This window comes from Triticum urartu, chromosome 5, assembly GCF_003073215.2.
Source record: "Triticum urartu cultivar G1812 chromosome 5, Tu2.1, whole genome shotgun sequence".
NCBI lineage: Eukaryota > Viridiplantae > Streptophyta > Magnoliopsida > Poales > Poaceae > Triticum > Triticum urartu.
Window position 1 is genome coordinate 605,787,702 of NC_053026.1, and position 23,644 is coordinate 605,811,345.

General features: G+C 42.8%; 1 protein-coding gene across 1 annotated transcript; it reads left to right on the forward strand.

The window, feature by feature from the left end:
- Positions 1 to 12,475: 12,475 nt before the first annotated feature.
- On the forward strand, positions 12,476 to 17,222 carry LOC125511154 (heat shock cognate 70 kDa protein 2-like). Its single transcript, XM_048676451.1, has 2 exons — positions 12,476 to 12,807; positions 15,293 to 17,222. Exons 1-2 carry the CDS (start codon positions 12,591 to 12,593, stop codon positions 17,020 to 17,022), a joined length of 1,947 nt encoding a protein of 648 aa, XP_048532408.1. The 5' UTR covers positions 12,476 to 12,590; the 3' UTR covers positions 17,023 to 17,222.
- Positions 17,223 to 23,644: the final 6,422 nt, after the last annotated feature.

A 23,644-nucleotide genomic window follows, 5' to 3' on the forward strand; every position in this document is an offset into this window, starting at 1 on the left:
TAGAGGATTAGAGGGATATCTATCTAAGTGGGAGTTCTTAAGTAATATGATTAATTGAACTTAAATTTACCATGAACTTAGTCCTGGTAGTATTTTGCAAATTATGTTGTAGATCAATAGCTCGCGTTGTTGCTTTCATATGTTTATTTTGATATGTTCCTAGAGAAAATTGTGTTGAAAGATGTTAGTAGCAATGATACGGATTGGATCCGTGATCTGAGGTTTATCCTCATTGTTGCACAGAAAAATTATGTCCTTGATGCACCGCTAGGTGACAGACCTATTGCAGGAGCAGATGCAGACGTTATGAACGTTTGGCTAGCTCAATATGATGACTACTTGATAGTTTAGTGCACCATGCTTAATGGCTTAGAATCGGGACTTCAAAGACGTTTCGAACGTCATGGACCATATAAGATGTTCCAGGAATTGAAGTTAATATTTCAAGCAAATACCCGAGTTGAGAGATATGAAGTCTCCAACAAGTTCTATAGCTAAAAGATGGAGGAGAATCGCTCAACTAGTGAGCATGTGCCCAGATTGTCTGAGTACTACAATCGCTTGAATCAAGTGGGAGTTAATCTTCCAGATAAGATAGTGATTGACAGAATTCTCTAGTCACCATCACCAAGTTAGTAGAACTTCGTGATGAACTATGATATGCAAGGGATAACGGTAACAATTCCCAAGCTCTTCGTAATGCGGAAATTGACGAAGGTAGAAATCGAGAAAAACATCAAGTGTTGATGGTAGACAAGACCACTAGTTTCAAGAAAAGGGCAGAGGGAAGAAGGGGAACTTCAAGAAGAACAGCAAGCAAGTTGCTGCTCAAGTGAAGAAGCCCAAGTCTGGTCCTAAGCCTGAGACTAAGTGTTTCTACTGCAAAGGGACTGGTCACTGGAAGCGGAACTACCCCAAGTGATTGGCAGATAAGAAGGATGGCAAAGTGAACATAAGTATATTTGATATACATGTTATTGATGTGTACTTTACTAGTGTTTATAGCAACCCCTCAGTATTTGATACTAGTTCAGTTGCTAAGATTAGTAACTCGAAACGGGAGTTGCAGAATAAACAGAGACTAGTTAAGGGTGAAGTGACGATGTGTGTTGCAAGTGGTTCCAAGATTGATATGATCATCATCGCACACTCCCTATACTTTCGGGATTAGTGTTGAACCTGAATAAGTGTTATTTGGTGCTTGCGTTGAGCATGAATATGATTTGATCATGTTTATTGTAATACGGTTATTCATTTAAGTAAAAGAATAAATTGTTGTTCTGTTTACATGAATAAAACCTTATATGGTTACACACCCAATGAAAGTAGTTCATTGGATCTCGATCATAGTGATATACATAATCATAATATTGAAACCAAAAGATGCAAAGTTAATAATGATAGTGCAACTTATTTGTAGCACTGCCGTTTAGGTCATATTGGTGTAAAGCGCATGAAGAAACTCCATGCTGATGGGCTTTTGGAATCACTTGATTATGAATCACTTGATTCTTGCGAACCATGCCTTATGGGCAAGATGACTAAAACGCCGTTCTCCGGAACAATGAAGCAAGCAACAGATTTGTCAGAAATCATACATACTGATGTATGTGGTCCGATGAATATTAAGGCTTGCAGCAAGTATCATTATTTTCTGACCTTCACAGATGATTTGAGCAGATATGGGGATATCTACTTGATGAAACATAAGTCTGAAACATTTGAACAGTTCAAAGAATTTCAGAGTGAAGTGGAAAATCATCGTAACAAGAAAATAAAGTTTCTACGATCTGATCGTGGAGAAGAGTATTTGAGTTACGAGTTTGGCCTTCAGTAAAAACAATGTGAAATAGTTTCACTACTCATGCCACCTGGAACACCACAATGTAATGGTGTGTCCGAACGTCATAACCGTACTTTATTGGATATAGTGCAATCTATGATGTATCTTACTGATCTACCACTATCGTTTTGGGGTTATGCATTAGAGACATCTGCATTCACGTTAAATAGGGCACCATCTAAATCCGTTGAGACGACACCGTGTTAACTATGGTTTGGCAAGAAACCTAAGCTGTCGTTTCTTAAAGTTTGGGGTTGCGATGCTTATATGAAAAAGTTTCATCCTGATAAGCTCAAACTCAAATCGGAGAAGTGCGTCTTCATAGGATATCCAAAGGAAACTATTGGATACACCTTCTATCACAGATCCGAAGGCAAGACTTTTGTTGCTAAAATTCGGAAACTTTCTGGAGAAGGAGTTTCTCTCGAAAGAAGTGAGTGGGAGGAAAGTAGAAAACTTGATAAGGTAATTGTACCTTCTCCCTTATTGGAAAGTAGTACATCACAGAAAACTATTTCTGTGACACCTACACCAGTTAGTGAGGAAGCTAATGATGATGATCATGAAACTTCAGAACAAGATACTACTGAACCTCGTAGATCAACCAGAGTAAGATCCGCGCCAGAGTGGTACGGTAATCCTTTTCTGGAAGTCATGCTACTAGATCATGATGAACCTACGAACTATGAGGAAGCGATGATGAGCCCAGATTCCGCAAAGTGGCTTGAAGCCATGAAATCTGAGATGGGATCCATGTATGAGAACAAAGTATGGACTTTGGTTGACTTGCCCGATGATCGTCAAGCAATTGAGAATAAATGGATCTTCAAGAGGAAGACGGACGATGATAGTAGTGTTACTATCTACAAAGCTAGAATTGTCGCAAAAGGTTTTCGACAAGTTCAAGGTGTTGACTACGATGAGTTTTTCTCACTCGTATCTATGCTTAAGTCTGTCCGAATCATGTTAGCAATTGCCGCATTTTATGAAATCTGGCAAATGGATAAACAAAACTGCATTCCTTAATGGATTTACTAAAGAAGAGTTGTATACGATGCAACTAGAAGGTTTTGTCGATCCTAAAGGTGTTAACTAAATATGCAAGCTCCAGCGATCCATCTATGGACTGGTGCAAGAATCTCGGAGTTGGAATATACGCTTTGATAAGTTGATCAAAGCATATAGTTTTATACAGACTTGCGGTGAAGCCTGTATTTACAAGAAAGTGAGTGGGAGCACTACAACATTTCTGATAAGTATATGTGAATGACATATTGTTGATCGGAAATAATGTAGAATTATTCTATAAAGCATAAAGGAGTGTTTGAAAGGAGTTTTTCAAAGAAAGACCTCGATGAAGCTGCTTACATATTGAGCTTCAAAATCTATAGAGATAGATCAAGACGCTTGATAAGTTTTTTTCAATGAGTACATACCTTGACAAGATTTTGAAGTAGTTCAAAATGGAACAGTCAAAGAAAGAGTTCTTGCCTGTGTTACAAGGTGTGAAGTTGAGTAAGACTCAAAGCCCGACCACGGCAGAAAATAGAAAGAGAATGAAAGTCATTCCCTATGCCTCAGTCATAGGTTCTATAAAGTATGCCATGCTGTATACCAGCTCTATTGTATGCCCTACCACTGAGTTTGGCAAGGGAGTACAATAGTGATCTAGGAGTAGATCACTGGACAGCGGTCAAAATTGTCCTTAATGGAATAAGGATATGTTTCTCGATTATGGAAGTGAAAAAAAAGGTTCGTCGTAAAGGGTTACGCCGATGCAAGTTTGACACTAATCTAGATGACTCTAAGTCTCGGTCTAGATACATATTGAAAGTGGGAGCAATTAGCTAGATTAGCTCCATGCAGAGCATTGTTGACATAGAAATTTGCAAAATACATGTGGATCTGAATGTGGCAGACCCGTTGACTAAGATTCTCTCACAAGCAAAACATGATCACACCTTAGTACTCCTTGGGTGTTAATCACATAGCGATGTGAACTAGATTACTGAATCTAGTAAACCCTTTGGGTGTTGGTCACATAGCGATGTGAACTATGGGTGTTAATCACATGATGATGTGAACTATCGATGTTAATCACATGGTGATGTGATCTAGATTATTGACTCTAGTGCAAGTGGGAGACTGAAGGAAATATGCCCTAGAGGCAATAATAAAGTTATTATTTATTTCCTTATAATCATGATAAATGTTTATTATTCATGCTAGAATTGTATTAACTGGAAACATAATACATGTGTGAATACATAGACAAACAAAGTGTCACTAGTATGCCTCTACTTGACTAGCTCGTTAATCAAAGATGGTTATGTTTCCTAACCATGAACAATGAGTTGTTATTTGATTAACGAGGTCACATCATTAGTTGAATGATCTGATTGACAAGACCCATTCCATTAGCATAGCACACGATCGTTTAGTATGTTGCTATTGCTTTCTTCATGACTTATACATGTTCCTATGACTATGAGATTATGCAACTCCCGTTTACCGGAGGAATACTTTGGGTGCTACCAAACGTCACAACGTAACTGGGTGATTATAAAGGAGCATTACAGGTGTCTCCAATGGTAGATGTTGGGTTGGCGTATTTCGAGATTAGGATTTGTCACTCCGATTGTCGGAGAGGTATCTCTGGGCCCTCTCGGTAATACACATCACATAAGCCTTGCAAGCATTGCAACTAATATGTTAGTTGTGAGATGATGTATTACGGAACGAGTAAAGAGACTTGCCGGTAACGAGATTGAACTAAGTATTGGATACTGACGATCGAATCTCGGGCAAGTAACATACCGATGACAAAGGGAACAACGTATGTTGTTATGCGGTCTGACAGATAAAGATCTTCGTAGAATATGTAGGAACCAATATGGGCATCCAGGTCCCGCTATTGGTTATTGACCGGAGACGTGTCTCGGTCATGTCTACATTGTTCTCGAACCCGTAGGGTCCGCACGCTTAAGGTTACGATGACAGTTACATTATGAGTTTATGCATTTTGATGTACCGAAGGTTGTTCGGAGTCCCGGATGTGATCACGGACATGATGAGGAGTCTCGAAATGGTCGAGACGTAAAGATTGATATATTGGAAGCCTATGTTTGGACATCGGAAGTGTTCCGGGTGAAATCGGGATTTTACCGGAGTACCGGGAGGGTTACCGGAACCCCCCGGGAGCCATATGGGCCTTCATGGGCCTTAGTGGAAAGGAGAAAGGGGCAGCCCAAGGTGGCTGCGCCACTTCCCCCTCCCCTAGTCCTATTAGGACTAGGAGAAGGTGGCCGGCCCCCCTCTCTCCCTTTCCCTCCGAGGAATCCTAGTTGGACTAGGATTGGGGGGAGGAATCCTACTCTCAGAGGGAGTAGGACTCTCCTGCGCCTCCCTCCTTGGCCGGCCAGCCTCCCCTCCTCTCCTCCTTTATATACGGAGGAAGGGGACACCTCTAGACACACAAGTTGATCCACGTGATCTATTCCTTGGCCGTGTGCGGTGCCCCCTGCCACCATATACCTCGATAATACTGTAGCGGAGTTTAGGCGAAGCCCTGCTGCTGTAGTACATCAAGATCGTCACCACGCCGTCGTGCTGACAGAACTCTTCCCCGACACTTTGCTGGATCGGAGTCCGGGGATCGTCATCGAGCTGAACGTGTGCTCGAACTCGGAGGTGCCGTAGATTCGGTGCTTGATCGGTTGGATCATGAAGACGTACGACTACTTCCTCTACGTCGTGTCATCGCTTCCGCAGTCGGTCTGCGTTGGGTACGTAGACAACACTCTCCCCCTCGTTGCTATGCATCACATGATCTTGCGTGTGCGTAGGAAATTTTTGAAATTACTACGTTCCCCAACAGTAATTTAGTAGCAAGAAAATTTCAACAACCATATTTCCTCCTCTCGCAATAATTATATGTGGGATCATATTCAAATTCAACAATATAGCTATCACAAAACATATTCTCTATATGATCCACATGCATCCAATGTTGACACTCTTCCAAATTAGTGGGATTATTTTTAGCTAAAGTTGACACTCTTCCAAACCCACTTTCAATATTATTGCAAACATATCCATCATGAGGCTTAAATAAATTTTCAAGATCATAAGAAGAGTCACCCTAATCATGATCATTGCAAAAAGTAGTAGACATAGCAAAATTAGCATCCCCAAGCTTGGGGTTTTGCATATTAATTGCACAATTGACATTAATAGAATTTATAGTAAAATCATTGCAATCATCCTTTTCATTCAAGGAGCTATCATGAATCACTTCATAAATTCCTTCGTTTAACACTTCATCACAATTTTCAGATTCATAAATCTCAAGCAAAACTTCATAAAGATGATCCACTGAACTCAATTTACTAGCAATAGGTTCATCATAATTGGATCTTTTGAAAAGATTAGCAAGTGGATGAGGCTCCATATCAATAGTTTTTTAGCAAGCGAAGATGCTAGCAAATAGAAGGCACATGGCAACACAAACAAACATGAGATCTGATGAGAAAAAGGCAAAAGAAAAAGAAGGTGAATAAAACGGCAATTTTTTTGTGAAGTGGGGGAGAGGAAAACGAGAGGCAAATGGTAAATAATGTAAATTGTAAGGAGATGAGATTTGTGATTAGGAACCTGGTTATGTTGAAGATCCTCCCCGGCAACGGCGCCAAAAGGCACGTTGACGGGAGATTATCTTGACTTGGTGCTCCCCGGCATCGGCGTCAGAAATTCTCCTTGATGGCAGCTGGAACTATGTCGGTATTTCCCCGGAGAGGGAGGGATGATGTAGCATAGCGACGGTAGAGTATTTCCCTCAGTTATGAAACCAAGGTAGCAAACCAATAGGAGAACCAAGCAACACAACGTAAACAACACCTCACACAAATAACAACACCTCACAACCCGACGTGTTAAAGGGGTTGTCAATCCCTTTCGGGTAACGGCGCCAGAAATTGGTGTGTGATGGTAAAAATATTGTAATAGATTGGATAAATAGATCGCAAATCAAATAAAGTGCAGCAAAGTATTTTTGGATTTTTGGTTTAATAGATCTAAAAATAAAAGCAAGGAAAAAGTAGATCGCAAAGGCAAATATATGAGAAATAAGACCCGGGGGCCGTAGGTTTCACTAGTGGCTTCTCTCAAGAAAAATAGCAAACGGTGGGTAAACAAATTACTGTTGGGCAATTGATAGAACTTCAAATAATTATGACGATATCCAGGCAATGATCATTACATAGGCATCACGTCCAAGATTAGTAGACCGACTCCTGCCTGCATCTACTACTATTACTCCACACATCGACCGCTATCCAGCATGCATCTAGTGTATTAAGTTCATGGAAAAAGGAGTAATGCAATAAGAACGATGACATGGTATAGACAAGATCCATTTATCTATATGGCGGTAGATATAGATCTCGTCTTTTTATCCTTAGTAGCAACGATACATACGTGTCGGTCCCCTTTCTGTCACCAGGATCAAGCACCGTAAGATCGAACCCACTACCGGGCACCTCTTCCCATTGCAAGATAAATAGATCAAGTTGGCCAGACAAAACCCAAATACCGGAGAAGAAATACGAGGCTATAAGAGATCACACATAAAGAGATCAAAGAAACTCAAATACTTTCATGGATATAAAAACATAGATCTGATCATAAACTCGAAGTTCATCGATCCCAACAAACACATCGCAAAAAGAGTTACATCATATGGATCTCTAAGAGACCATTGTATTGAGGATCAAGAGAGAGAGAGAGAGAGAGATGAAGCCATCTAGCTACTAACTACGGACCCGAAGGTCTACAAAGAACTACTCACGCATCATCGGAGAGGCACCAATGGAGGTGGTGAACCTCTCCGTGATGGTGTCTAGATTGGATCTGGTGATTCTGGACTCTGCGGCGGCTGGATAAATATTTCGTCGACTCCCCTAGGGTTTTGGGAATATTTGGTATTTAGAGAGCAAAGAGGCGGTCTGGGGGCACCCGAGGTGGGCACAACCCACTGGGGCGCGTCAGGGTCCTGGCGCGCCCTGGTGGGTTGTGCCCCCCTCGGGGCACCGCCAGGTGCAACCAGAGCCCATCTGCTTCCTTTTGGCCCATAAAAAATTATCGTAAAAATTCGTGCCATTTGGACTCAGTTTGATATTGATTTCCTGCGATGTAAAAAACATGGAAAAAATAAGAACTCACACTGGGTACTATGTCAATAGGTTAGTACCAAAAAATGATGTAAATGACTATAGAATGATTATAAAAACATTCAAGATTGATAATAAAACAACATGGAACAATAAAAAATTATAGATACGTTGGAGACGTATCATTATGCGGTTTGACCGATAAAGATTTTCGTAGAATATGTAGGAGCCAACATGAGCATCTAGGTTCCGCTATTGGTTATTGACGGGAGATGTGTCTCGGTCATGTCTGCATAGTTCTCGAACCCGTAGGGTCTGCACGCTTAACGTTCGATGACGATTTGTATTATGAGTTATGTGATTTGATGAATCGAAGTTTGTTCGGAGTCCCGGGTGAGTTCATGGACATGACGAGAAGTCTCAAAATGGTCGAGAGGTAAAGATTTATATATTGAAAGGTTGCATTTGGACATCGAAGTGGTTCCAGAGATTCAGGCATTTTTCTGGAGTACCAGTAGGTTATTGGAACCCCCCGGTAGAAGTTATGGGTCTTATGGGCCATAAGAGGGAAGCACACCTGCGCACAAGGGGCTGGTGAGCCCCCCCTAGGGCAGGAGGCCGATTAGGACTAGGAGAAGGGCCCCCCCTTTCCTACTCTGTGTGGGAGGTGGAATCCTACTAGGACTAGGGAGTCCTAGTAGGACTCCACACCTTGGCGCGCCCCCATAGGGCCGACTGCCTCTCCCTCTCCCTTCTTTATATACGTGGCAAGGGGACACCACATAGACACACAAGTTAATCTTTAGCCGCGTGCGGTGCCCCCTTCCACAATTTTACACCTCGGTCATATTGTCGTAGTGCTTAGGCGAAGCCCTGCGCCGGTAACTTCATCATCACCGTCACCACGCCATCATACTGACGAAACTCTCCCTCGGCCTCAACTGGATCAAGAGTTTGAGGGACGTCACCGAGCTGAACGTGTGCAGATTGTGGAGGTGCCGTGCGTTCGGTACTTGATCGGTTGGATCGCGAAAACGTTTGACTACATCAACCGCGTTACTAAACGCTTCCGCTTTCGGTCTACGAGGGTACGTGGACATATTCTCCCCGCTCGTTGCTATGCTTCTCCTAGATAGATCTTGCGTGATCGTAGGATTTTTTTTTGAAATACTACGTTCCCAACAGGGTCTCAGCGGCGTGAAACAGTGGAGTCTCAACGTTGGACGTGGTTTAATGGGCACATGCAAGTTGGTGTCGTTTGTCTGACATCATGGTGACGTTGACGGTAGATGGGCATGACAAGACCTATGGAATGATTCCTCCTGAAGATGGGATGGCGGAAGATGATGGCGGTGGATCCTCGAGTGTGCGCATGCGGTGTGTGTCATGGGAAGCCTAGACCAGTTGGCACTCTTAGCTTGCTAGGCGGGCGGCTTCTTGAGGCCACTGAATTAGATGGTGTCCGTTGATGCGGTTAGGGCACATATTTATATTTTGTAGGTGTAGCAACTTTGTTCCGATCGAAGGTGGTTTTTGGATTAATCTTTGTATTTATTTTCTCAGTCTCAGATGAATAAATTAATAAAGATGACTGCATGTATGATCTTGATGTAGTGGCCAGGGTAATCTTTCCTTTTCAAAAGAAAAAAAGACCTATATAAAAAGACCCCAATATGGCACGAACGTCATACTTGTTGTCTCCATGGGGCGATCATCCCGTTCGCTACCGGGGGAGGGGAGATCCATTGAACGGATTTGTTCGACGGGAGAGCCCCACTCCTGGAACACCCTCCCTCATTGCCCGTACAAGTTTTTTTTTGTAGAAAATAAAAAGGAAAAGTAAAACCCAGTAGCGAAACAAAATAGAAGTCCTAGTTTTGTTTTTTGTTGTAACTAATAAAGCCTAGTTTTTGTTATGCTATGGAAAATTTTGCCATGCTCGAAAAAATAAAGGAAAAAATACCATGGATTGCTTTAGTAAAATTTGCTATGGTTCAAAATAATAATAATGACATAGCCCCCCCCCCCCCCCCCCCCCCCCCCCCCCCCCCCCCCAAAATGCCATCACCTTTAAAAGCAGAAATTTGCCATGGTAATTTTGTTTTGCAATGACTGTAGAGAAAAGGTCATGGCAATTTCCATCTATACATACATGGTGGCAGAAAAGAGTCGATTAAAATTTGTAAGGTATTTTTAGTATATAACATAAATGAAGACACAAGACATGTCTGATTGAAATTTCTAAGGTATTTTTAGTATACCATAAACGAAGGCAAACATATAAAATTGCATTGAGAGCGTGAAATCACACAAATCCGTTGTGCATTCCTGGATTAGGGCATGGCAATTTGAAGACAATAAACTGAAAAATGGAGCAAAAAGGTTGGGCGAGGTGCTACCTGTAGAGAATGGAGCCTACACCGGGGCCTTGTGCAGCGCGTGGTGGTGGTGGTCGAGCTCGAGTTGGGGTTCCGGTCCTCGTCCTCCTCTGACGCAATCTCGTTTTACCCGAACGAGCCTTCGAGAGCTGCTGCAGCCGTGTTCAAGTTGGACCCCGGCGGGAGGTGGATGCGAGCTCTCGTTCGTCACCATCGTGCCAGGGAATGGCAGATGTGTGGTGGTGGTCGTCGCGGACACCTCCTCCTGCGGCTGTGACCTCGCCTCTGCTAGATCGGAGGGACGACCTCGCCACGGATCCCATGGTCGTGGCGCCGACCTTCGGTGGATGCCCCGACCACCTCTTTATCTAGACGGCGGAGATCGCTTGACGCGGCCAGACCGTCGCTCCTGTGATGACGGTCACGCACATGAGCACCTCCTTCAGCTTGAAAAGTTGGCGCAGATACCCCCGAGTTTCACCCCTAGCACCTTTAACCCGATGAAACGGCGACCACACGCGCGCGCCTCTCTCTCAGCCACTGTCGACACAACACCACGCATTGGGATCTGACGCATGAGTCCTACCACCGCACTCCACCGTCGAGGGGTTGATGTAGACGACAAACACGCATGAGCACCTCCATGGTTTCCCGATGTGTCGGTGTCAAAACCGGTAGACCTCGGGGTAGGGGGTCCCGAGCTGTGGATCTCGAATCGAGGGTAACGGGAACGAAGGAGACGATATTTACCTAGGTTCGGACCCTCTTGATGGAGGTAAAACCCTACGTCCTGCTCTTGTTTATATCAAGGGAGATGTATCAAATACATAGTTGATCTACCTTGAGATCGTGATGTGTGGTCTAATTCTAGGGCTAGGTGAATGATTTTGCGTTGATATCCCATCTGTGGGCTAAACCATATGGCTTATATACACGCCAGGGAGGGTATTTAGGGTTAGAAGGTCGGTAGCTATGAGCTAGGCGGCGGCAGAGATCCTGGAGTATACGTCAAGTCTTCGGGGAGGTAGTCTTGAACAAGCCTCCTACGTACGATTTTCCGGTGTCCATCTTGATCACGAATGGTGGCTTGCCGGCCCAACTCGAGGAGAACGGGTCGGCTGGGTTAGTCCCCCCTTATCCAGGACACCGTCACAATGGGTACAGGTACCCGCGTGCCTTGCCTCCAGCAACTCCGAGGTTGGACGCCGACGCACCCTCGTCGTGGGAATTGTTGGAACATGAGCCGTCGCTGTGGGTGGGAAGAGTGGAGCGGGAGAGAGAGGAGAACTCGGAGTAGGAAGTGGGATGACGCCGCCCGAGAAAATGGTTTGCTCCCGCCTCAACTCCAAGCGAATGGACCGCGACCAGTGACGTGGCGAGGAGGCTTGCTTTAGGATTCGTGTGGCTAATCAGGCGGCTATGGAGATGCTCCCGCCGAACCCCTAATAAAAATCTGAGCCTTTTTTGTAAGTTTTTTTGGGGCTAGTGAATAGATTTAAGTTTTAGGAAGGGTCACTTGGTACAAACAATACATCGCCGGAGAAGAAGCCGGAAGCTTCTCGAGTCTGCTTCGTGGGAGGTTCACTTTTCTCAGATCTGAAACTGAACCATCACATCCACGTACACAAACAGATATTTCGGGCCGGTCTGAAGTTCTGAACCGTCCGATGACGATCCAACGTCTCCGGGGCGCGCAGAATAGTCCGGCCTAGATCGTGACACCCACCGCCGACCGAAGACGCTTTCCCACTAGAGACACACACGGGTTCCCAACGGACACGCCCCCCTGCCCTCCGGCGACACGCGAGAATCTGCAAAACAATCCAACGACTCCCCCACTTCCACCCCGTGACACCGCAGCACGGCCCCACACAAAACCTTCAAAACCGCAGGGCCCATCCGCAGCGACAGAGGCTACGAAACCATCTCGTCCGAGGGTCAGAGTCCAAGTAGCACCGCATTTATCGCGCTGAACTCTGCCAGCTGGGTCCCACGGGAGAGTTCCTGGGCTGTGTATGGGCCACGCTTCCGCCGGTTCAGACAGCCGCTCCTCCCCCGCCACTGTATAAATAGCGGCCCCGCTCCTCGCTGCCTCCTCCTCTCCCGAGTCCGCAGCAGCCGCCGCCAGCAGCTGCGCAAAGGCTCCTCAAACCCTAACCCTAGTCCTAGCTTAGCTTCCTTCTTCTCGATCTAGCTAGAGCCATGGCGCCGACCAAGGGCGAGGGGCCGGCCATCGGCATCGACCTCGGCACCACCTACTCGTGCGTCGGCGTGTGGCAGCACGACCGCGTCGAGATCATCGCCAACGACCAGGGCAACCGCACCACGCCCTCGTACGTCGCCTTCACCGACTCGGAGCGCCTCATCGGCGATGCCGCCAAGAACCAGGTCGCCATGAACCCCATCAACACCGTCTTCGGTGAGCACACCCCCTCCCTCTCTTTCCCTCCCACCAGATCTGTTTTTTCTCTGTATGTGTGGTCGCTGCTAGATGCGCGCGTCGTTGACCCGTCGCTTGGAGCAGCGAAATATGTCGAGGTTTTAGCCGTTGACCCGTCGCTTGGTGCGAGCTCTTCTGCTTCGGCAGATCTGCCGAGTATGTGTGAGCAGTTACGATGAGGTTTCGGTCGTATTCCTGCTAGATTTGGTACGCTGGAGGCGGGCCATGGTCTGTTCATAGTGTTTTTTTGTGGGTATAGGCTGCATCTTTTGGCCTTTAGGTGACACATCAAATCTGTGATGTGTCTGCCATGTATAATTGTTTTTGTCTGCTAGCTTTCTTGGATGTACTTTTGGAGCTTGTGCCTAGCTGTTCCTCTTATTGTGGTTGTTTCATGGTCCTCAGCTGTGCTCTATTTAGATGCATATAGCTGCATGATCCTTACTTCTAACTTTTGTTATATATTGTGGACTAAATATCCTTTAGTAAGAACTTTTTTGATGGAACTAAATATCTACAGAACTACTGTACACTAAAGTGTGTGCTAGCAGTTTTTAACTACGGTAGTTGTCATCATTTCATTGCCAACTGTTCTCATCATAATGTTAATTAATGAGCATACTATTTTGTGCTATGTTTTCATTTCAAAATTGCACAAAGAGCATGTCTGCTAGCTTTCTGGGATCTACTTTTGAATCTTGGATCAAGTTGTTCCTTTAATTATGATTTTCCATGGTCCTCAGCTGTGGTCCATTTAGATCCTTATATAGCTGTTGGATCATTATTTTGGCTTGATACTATATATTTATTGTCATACATGAATTATTAGACAAATCACACTTAAATTGTTATCTTATGGCTGGCAAATAAATTGATTATGTCTATTCCTTCTCTTAATTGTTAGTGAAATTTGGACGGAACCAATTACCTGTAGTTCTACACTTCAGTGCATGCCAGCAGTTTTGTACCATAGTAATTTTCATGTTTACTCTGTTAGAGTCAACGAGGATGGCATAATATTGATAGGTTCTCTCAGCATATATGAAACTATATCTTATTTCTAAAAATCCAAGTTAAAGTTGTGCTTTTTTATTGAACAAATTGCTGTTTCTTTCTTGGTTAAACGTACCATTTGCCCTATTTGGTTAGCCGTTAAGAATTTAGTTAGCCTGTTGTGTGGACTTCATTTTGGCAGCTACATGCACCACTAATAACCATTTAGAAATAATGTTTTGTGTAAACCTGTGCCGAAGTTTCCGAGTCTTGTGTGTTTTGCTATTTGTATTGGATCACAACTTCGCATAAACATCTAGTAATTAGTTTACTTGTATAGGTCCTGAATCCTGTAAATTGTGAATGAAGTTCCACCCCACCCAAGATATGCGCTAGATTATATGTCCCTTTTAAGTGGTTTTACACATGGAATATGTGCACTACTGCTTATAGCTGCCATATATACCTAGTGTCTAATTACCCATGTTTTTGTTAACTTTTTGATTGCCATATTACCCGATGCAAGTATGTGCAAGTTATGTGTAGTCACTGGATTGCATGTGGCTGTGTACATGCTTCCACTTAAGAACCAATTAGAAATAGAAAGTTCAAAAAGGTTCACATAGCTTCTTGAACCTTGGGGAAAAGCCGCATAACACCATTAACTTGAAAACCATGTATTTCCTATCCCAAAACTGCTCCTAGCACAAGGGGTAGAAGATGGTTTTTAGTTGTGTGGTCATGTGGATTTTTCACCAAGATTCAAGTGGTTATCTGGATCTTTTGACTTTGAAATCTATACGTGCTAGTGCACATTGGATGTAAGTGTGTCCCTGGTGCATGTGCTCACTGAAGTGCATATGAACCATGTGCATGCTTTCAATTACTTTTCCAGTATTGCGATTTATTCAAGGTCAAATAAACTTGTATATAGAATATGAAGTTTTAGGAAGGTACACATGGCCTCTTCAATCTTGGGGAAAAGCTGCATAGAATCATTTAATTTGGAATCACATTTTTAATCCCAAAGTTGCTTTACACATGTTCATCCAAATATTTTGGGAAGAACTTTGAATTATATATGTACATATGGGCTGCAAGAATGTGTGAGACTTATGTGGTCACTGAATTGCATATGGACCTTGTGTATGCTTCCAGTTACTTCTGCAATAGTTCGTGACTTATTCAAGCTAGAATAAAAACATGCAGGAATATGATTAAGGGATAGATTATTTGGTTTCAAGTTTATGAATTTAAGCGATACTTCCATCAAAGCTCACTGTTTGTCTAGACATGTTCATAAGAACTTCAAAATAAAATACACATGCTTGAAATCCTCTGGTGTGGTCACACTAATTAATCCTCTGTTGATAAATACATGCAAATTATTGGGTTAATGCCTTAGTATTTTTTACCGATCGAACTTACAGATAATTCTTCTAACAGTCAGTTTGTTTATGAAACTCTGCAGATGCGAAGCGTCTTATCGGCAGAAGGTTTGCTGATGCCCCTGTCCAGAGTGACATTAAGATGTGGCCGTACAAGGTTATTCCTGGCCCTGCAGACAAGCCTATGATTGTAGTGCAGTACAAGGGTGAGGACAAGCAGTTTTCAGCTGAAGAAATTTCTTCCATGGTCCTCATCAAGATGCGTGAGATCGCTGAGGCTTACCTAGGAGTAACTATTAAGAATGCCGTTGTCACTGTGCCTGCTTACTTCAATGATTCCCAGAGGCAGGCAACCAAGGATGCTGGTGTTATTGCTGGTCTTAATGTGATGCGTATCATCAACGAGCCAACAGCAGCTGCAATTGCCTATGGTCTTGACAAGAAGGCTACCAGTGTCGGTGAGAAGAACGTGCTTATCTTTGACCTCGGTGGTGGCACTTTTGATGTCTCTCTCCTTACCATTGAGGAGGGTATTTTTGAGGTCAAGGCCACAGCTGGTGACACTCACCTTGGTGGGGAGGACTTTGACAACCGTATGGTGAACCACTTTGTCCAAGAGTTCAAGAGGAAGCACAAGAAGGATATCAGTGGAAACCCCAGGTCTTTGAGGAGGCTCAGGACTTCATGTGAGAGGGCGAAGAGGACCCTTTCTTCCACTGCCCAAACCACCATCGAGATTGATTCACTCTTCGAGGGAGTTGATTTCTATTCCACCATCACCAGGGCCAGGTTTGAGGAGCTCAACATGGACCTCTTCAGGAAGTGCATGGAGCCAGTGGAGAAGTGCCTGAGGGATGCCAAGATGGACAAGAGCACCATCCATGATGTCGTGCTTGTTGGTGGTTCCACCAGAATCCCCAGAGTTCAGCAGCTGTTGCAGGACTTCTTCAACGGGAAGGAGCTCTGCAAGAGCATCAACCCTGATGAAGCCGTTGCCTACGGTGCTGCCGTCCAGGCTGCAATCCTCAGTGGTGAGGGGAACGAGAAGGTGCAGGACCTTCTCCTCCTTGATGTCACCCCACTGTCTCTTGGTCTTGAGACTGCTGGAGGAGTCATGACTGTGCTCATCACCCGGAACACCACCATCCCCACCAAGAAGGAGCAGGTCTTCTCCACCTACTCCGACAACCAGCCTGGTGTGCTCATCCAGGTGTTTGAGGGTGAGAGGACAAGGACCAGGGACAACAACCTGCTTGGCAAGTTTGAGCTCTCCGGCATCCCGCCTGCACCCAGGGGTGTTCCCCAGATCACTGTCTGCTTCGACATTGATGCCAACGGTATCCTGAATGTCTCTGCCGAGGACAAGACCACTGGCCAGAAGAACAAGATCACTATCACCAACGACAAGGGCAGGCTGAGCAAGGACGACATTGAGAAGATGGTCCAGGATGCAGAGAAGTACAAGTCTGAGGATGAGGAGCACAAGAAGAAGGTTGATGCCAAGAACTCCCTGGAGAACTACGCCTACAACATGAGGAACACCATCCAGGACGAGAAGATTGCCTCCAAGCTGCCTGCTGACGACAAGAAGAAGATTGAGGATGCTGTCGACGCTGCGATCCAGTGGCTCGACGCCAACCAGCTTGGTGAGGTTGACGAGTTTGAGGACAAGATGAAGGAGCTGGAGGGCCTCTGCAACCCCATCATCGCCAAGATGTACCAGGGTGCCGGTGCTGACATGCCCGGAGGCATGGACGAGGACGCGCCGGCTGCCAGCGGCGGTGCTGGCCCCAAGATCGAGGAGGTCGACTAAGTTAGTTTCTCTTTGATATAGTGAGAAATACACTATACGCCATTTGTTTCAGTCCTGGGTGCCAATCATATCACCTGGGCTGGAAGTTTTGTTGTACTTTTGGTCTGTAGCATCACGAGACTTGTGTGTGCCGTAAACAATGCAATGATGCATGTTTTGGCTCATTGTTGATTTCAGCTTAATGCTTATTGTTTGGACTACCTAACCGTGTGATTTCATTCTGAATTCTTACAGCTTAAATTTGGTTGCTGTCTCTGAATTCGAGTTCAGAGTTAAGTTGCAGCATTCCATTCTCTTTAGGGTATGCTAAGTGTGTATCCTTTTCTGCTGCACTCCAGTCTTCAGAGCTCAGAGGCTATGACTTGTAGAAATTCTTTCCTGAGCTCAACCTAAAATGGAGGGGTTGGGGTTATGACTCCAGGCTCAAACTCTTGTGGTAGGCTGCCCCCTAGGGAGCGCTTGGCAAAAAGTCTGTTTGTCATCCCAGTATATCCTGTTGCAAATATTGATATCATGAAATATAAGCCCTTTTTAGAGATTTCAATATGGACTACGGAGCAAAATGAGGAAATCTATATTTTAAAATATATCCATGTACATCTGTATCTGTTCATTTCATATTGAAATCTCTGTCAACAAAGAATTTTATTAGTAGTATTTAGTTAGGTTCTCGTGTCTGTAAAAGGACTTATATTTAGAAACGGAGGGAGTAGTTTTTCGTGATAAGAGGAGTACTTTGTAATTTTCTAGATCACTGATCCGAATAGCTATAATGTTTGTTTGAAAGTTTCATGTTATTTTTTAGAAGAACAAAAATTCTTGCAGCAAGGCCGGAATTGCGCCAGATCTGGCAGTGGAGAAACGCCGCGGGAGTCAGGCGACGGCCTGGACGCCGCTGCTCTGGTGGTGGGGGATTTGGGGGCTCCTTACCTTGAGGGGAAATTAGAGGGCGGTGGGCTGGGGAAGAAGAGGATTTGGGGACAGGAAAGGGCAAGGGAAGAAGATCACCAGCGGCTCAGTTTATTAGGAATGGTGTGTATTGGGTTCGTGGCTGCCATTTAGTTAGTGCTATACTGCTATACATCTGCTGCCATGAAATACATTTGCTGCTATTGGTGAGGGAGAGAAAGAAAAGGTGCTCTGTAGATTTATTCAGAGCCTTGATACTCTGCTGCTACAACAAATATGTTGGATGCTAGCTGGGACTTGTGAATTTTGTTAGATATTGTTGCTGCTAGTTAGGCCATACGAGGTACTGCTCTATGAAATTTCTACCCATTTTTTGCAGATGGAAGAAGACGAGAGTTTTCTTCACTTGTTGAGCATCAGTGTCTTTATACAGATAGATCGTTTGAATTATTACGATAGAAAAGTACTTGTTAGGATTAACCACTGCAACTATAAATTGTTTGAATTACTGTTGAGATGGTAGTTACTATAAGATAATAATACTTAAATATAGAGTAGATAATTTGTTAGACAATCTGCTTGGAGAGAAAGGACCAAGTCAGACCTTCTCTGGCTAAAATATGGAGTGGACAAAGATTATTGGGACTACATTACTCTATTAGCTACTCCCTTCTAAATATTTGTCTTTTTAGAAATTTTAAAGGACTACCACATACGGATGTATATAGGCATATTTTAAAGTGTAGATTCACTCATTTTGCTCCGTATGTAGTCACTTGTTGAAACCTCTAAAAAGACAAATATTTAGAAACATTGTATATCATGTAAGATTGCTTTTGGCTTAATAGTTTTCCCGGTCAAAAGAGGAAAAGAAAGATAATCTGCTGCAAAACTGAACGTGTATATGGGAGAATCTTTATATACCATCGTCTACATGAATATATAGACATTCAAAAATGATATACATCTCAAACCGACGCATCATCATGTAGAGTAGAGTAGAGGGGTGGCAAAGCAGAGCGCCAGGAACGAATCTCCCCGCTCACATCCTTCCTGCGGTGTCGCTCCCATAATCTCATCTCCTGCCCTCAGTATGATATGAGCTCCGACGAGGGAGGGACATGTCGGTCCGCCTGAGCGCCTTTTAAATCCGCCGCGTCCCTCTCTTTGGCTTTAATCAGGGGCTGATCCCCCCGATGAGTCATGTAGGCAATAATTCTGCAGGGCCAAAGCGGCGGCAGGCATCCACACCGCACCGCACCGCCTGGCCCTACCCTACGTACATACTCCAGCACACCGACGTACTACGATGTACCCTACACTACACAGTACACACACCCTAAAGACGGAGATCCCCCATGATCATCATCATTAGTGCTGCCATGATCCTCTTTAATCTGCCGTACGCACCAGATATAATACTGTCTCCCTCCCAGTCCCAGTCCCAGTCCCAGTCCAAGCACTCGTTCTGCTGAAACAAGTAAAGCGCGCGGGCGAGCGTTCATCGCCTTTTCACCGGCGGTTGTGAAACGCGTTCTGACGGCGCCTGCTTTGGTTAACCCACTCGTATTGCGGGCGGCGAGGTACAGCCACTGATCGCCTGAGTTGAGTAGGGTCGGCGCTGGCCTCTGTGTGTGTTGTGGGCTTTTCACCGACGGCACACCGGCCATGGGCGAGCTTTCCTGTCATTCTGGTGGCCCATGCACGCATATAAAATACATCCACCAACGAACGGGCCCCGGGTGCCCAAAAAAACCTTCAGGTGTGTTCACATCTTCCATGTTTCGCATTGCGGTCAAGTCAATTTCCCTCTCTGTTCTGACGAAATTTTCTCCATTTCTACACCTTCCTTCTCAGGGCAAAATATAAAATGGAGTAAGTTTTTCAGTCCTTCACCACAAATCCTGTGCAGTGCAGCCCAGATCCTCCGAATACATGTCAGCTTGTTCGACCAATGTCTTGCAGGCTTGGCCAGGCTACCTGTCACTGACCGTTGCAGCATACATTATACCTCACCTTTCAATATTTTACTGCTCCCCGATTTTAAAATTTTCCCCTCGAATGGGAGAAGATGTATAAGGTTGATTAGGCTTGGGAGATTCCTTCCTGGATTAGAGATGAACAGAGTAGCACTTCGGGGAACAAACAAGTAAAGCTGAGCAGAATCCTAACTGCTAAAGCTACGCTCCACAAAGCGGAATGATGAAGTTCCATATACAACTCGGTCCAGCAGTGATGCATCAGCTGTCCTGTACAGCGGCCGCTGAACTTGCGAGCCCACAGTTTCTTGTTTTTGTTTTTTTGGACTTGAGCCAACAGAATTCGAAACACACACTAAACTAAATGAACCGGATCACGCTGTGGCACCATAGGTCATATGCGTAGCTGCAGTAGCACTAAATATTTAAAAATATCAAATTCATCACAAGAAATTAAGGAGACACAGAACAAGGTAGAGAGTTGGCACTGTTTTAAATTTGGACCCCAATATGGGGCGAAAGTCGGATCTGGGAGGAAGTGAAATCGAACTATTCCTTCAATCTACTCAGGGGGCCCGAGTGAACGATTTAGTTCGCTATATTTTTTTGAGCGGTATTTAGTTCGCTATATGCTACGACAAGAACACCTCCGATGCTGGACCCCTCTAGTGAGCCGCGAGCGGTCAAAGCCCCAAAACACCATTTCCTTGAGAGAGAAAAAAATGTTGGTTAAATTGCACACAGTGAAATTTCTTTAATCTACCTATGTTGTGCTCTGGGACAAACAACACAAAATTAAAAAAAAATTCCATTGATTAAAAAATGCAGGAGAAAATGTTTGTTCGAAAATAACTCCGTTGGTGTTGGGAAAAATAATAAAATTTCCATGCCACAAAAAAGTAATTTACTTAAAAATGAATTTACCATGGTATGATGAAAATGAAAAATCATGAGATATGTATAAAACTAAGCTTGCCATGGTCAAATAATAATAATTTGACATCCGACAAAAAATGAAAATTGTCATGGTAATAAAAATATATTTGCCATCAGGAACAAATAAAAAGGAATACGAAAACAATAATTTGCCATGGTGTAGTAGTATAAATTGCCATATTTAAAAAATACAATTGCCATGGCACTAAAAAGAGATTGGCCATCATCAAAATTAAAAGAAAAATGGAATTTGCCTTGGTGCAGAAACATAATTTGCCAAGGTATAAATAAGAACATTACCAAGGAAACAAAAAAATTTTCCATCATGAAATTTGGAGGAAAAGGTAATTTACCATGGTTGGCAAAAATTACTTGCCGTGGTAAAATAAAATAAAATTGCCATGTTATAAAAAAATTGCCATCATGGAAACTAAAAAAGGAAGGTAATATGGTAAATTATTTTGTAAAGAAAACATTTTATCTTTATTTCCATGAACAAAGTAAAAAACAAAGTTAAAATGCAAATTGCCATGTTTATAGGATAACATGACAAAAAGGATATACAATGTGACATGATTTCCATGGTTGATTTTTTGGAAAATTTACAAATTTATTTTATATAAGACACATGGTATTTTTTGAATTTTTCATATTTACAAACATATTTGCCATGTTATAAAAAAATGCCATCAAGGAAACTAAAAAAGGAAAGTAATATGGTAAATTATTTTGTAAAGAAAACATTTTATCTTTATTTCGCCATGAACAAAGTAAAAAACAAAGTTAAAATGCAAATTGCCATGTTTATAGGATAACATGACAAGAAGGATATACAATGTGACATGATTTCCATGGTTGATTTTTTTGGAAAATTTACAAATATATTTTCTATAAGACACATGGTATTTTTTTTGAATTTTCATATTTACAAACATATTTGCCATGTTATAAAAAATTGCCATCATGGAAACTAAAAAAGGAAAGTAATATGGTAAATTATTTTGTAAAGAATTTTTTATCTTTATTTCGCCATGAAAAAAGTAAAAAACTAAGATAAAATGCAAATTGCCATGTTTTATACGATAACATGACAAAAAGGATATACAATGTGACATGATTTCCGTTGTTGATTTTTGTTGGAAAATTTACAAATTTGTTTTCTATAATACACATGGCATTTTTTTTGAATTTTTTACACTTACAAACATACTTTCCATGGTATAAAAAATTGCCATCATGAAAACTAAAAAGAGGAAAGTACCATGGTAAATTCTTTTGTAAGGAAAACATTTTATCTTTATTATGCCATGAACAAAGGAAAAACAAGTTAAAAATGAAAATTGCCATTTTTTTGTAGGATAACATGACAAAAAGGATATACAATGTGCACATGGTTTCCGTGGCTGAGAAAATGGGAAATTTACAAATTTGTTGTCTAAAAAACACGTGGATTTTTTTTGAATTTTTTATATTTACAAATATATTTTCCATGATAAAAACAGAAAATTCGCCATGGTTTCAAAATTTGCCATTACCAAAAACTGGAAAAAAAATTGTGAATGGTTACAAAAGTTATCATGATCAAATGGAATATAATTTTCCAAGGTAATTACCATAGTAAAAAATGTCGTATAATGGACATAGATGTAATACAATTAAGATGTTGTGACAAACATAAGATGGCATGGGAAAAAGATCTTCATTTTTTCCATGGTAAATATATAGATGTTAAACAACCACTTAAGGTGCATTGCAAAAAACATGTTAAAAGTTAAGAAATGAGAGAAACAATGTAACTATGTCGATGATTTTTTTTGCCTTGGCAAGATTGTAGCTGTGAAAACAAAGTAAAAATGCCATTAATGTCGAGACATCGCAAAAAATAACAATCCAACCATGTAACAATTAATTTTCCCCTAAAAATCTGGGAGATTTTTGCCATGGCAAAAAGAGAAAATTGGGACATGTTTTTTGCCATGGCAAAAAGAGAAATTCGGGACATGTTCTTTGCCATGGCCCAGTTCATGTGGATAAGCATGAGCTAACCCTAAAGCCTAAGCATATTAATATAAGTATGAGCTAACCAGCTAACCCTACAAGAATCCATTAGTGGGAACATCAGTAACATAGAAAAGCCCAAACTTGCTCTATTAGTACAAGGAATCGAGCTCACCATCGTGGCCGCCGGCACAATCGAAGAACAACACAGAACATGTCGGGCATGCGACCACACATGGATCACGGGAGACTCAACGTCCCACGACAGGGCATGTTGTACAACAACAAGAACGGGCGGACGGAGGTGACGTTGCGTGACCGTTGAGGCATGGGACTGCGAGGAGAGTAAAGTGGGAGTGGCCTCGTCGAGAGGTCATAACCCACAAGTATAGGGGACCACGACAGTCTTCGATGGTAGTATTTCACCCAAATTTGTTGATTCGACACAAAGAGAGCCAAAGAATATTTACGAGCCTTAGCAGTTGAGTTGTCAATTCAACCACACCTGGGAAATAATATTGTTGCAACAAAGTGTTTAGTAGCCCAATAGTTTTATAGTTTTGATAGTAGCAGTACAGTAGCAATACTAACATGAATAGTAACAGAAGCAGTTTGTGATGATTGTAACAGTAGCAACAATAGTAACTTAGCAAAGATCAATATGAGAAAATCATAGGCATTGGATTAGCAATGGATATTTGTGTTGCATAATATTCATCATATAACAGTCACAACCTAGAGCGATATACAATAGCTCCAATTCATCAATTCAATGTAGGCATGCATTCCATATATAGTCA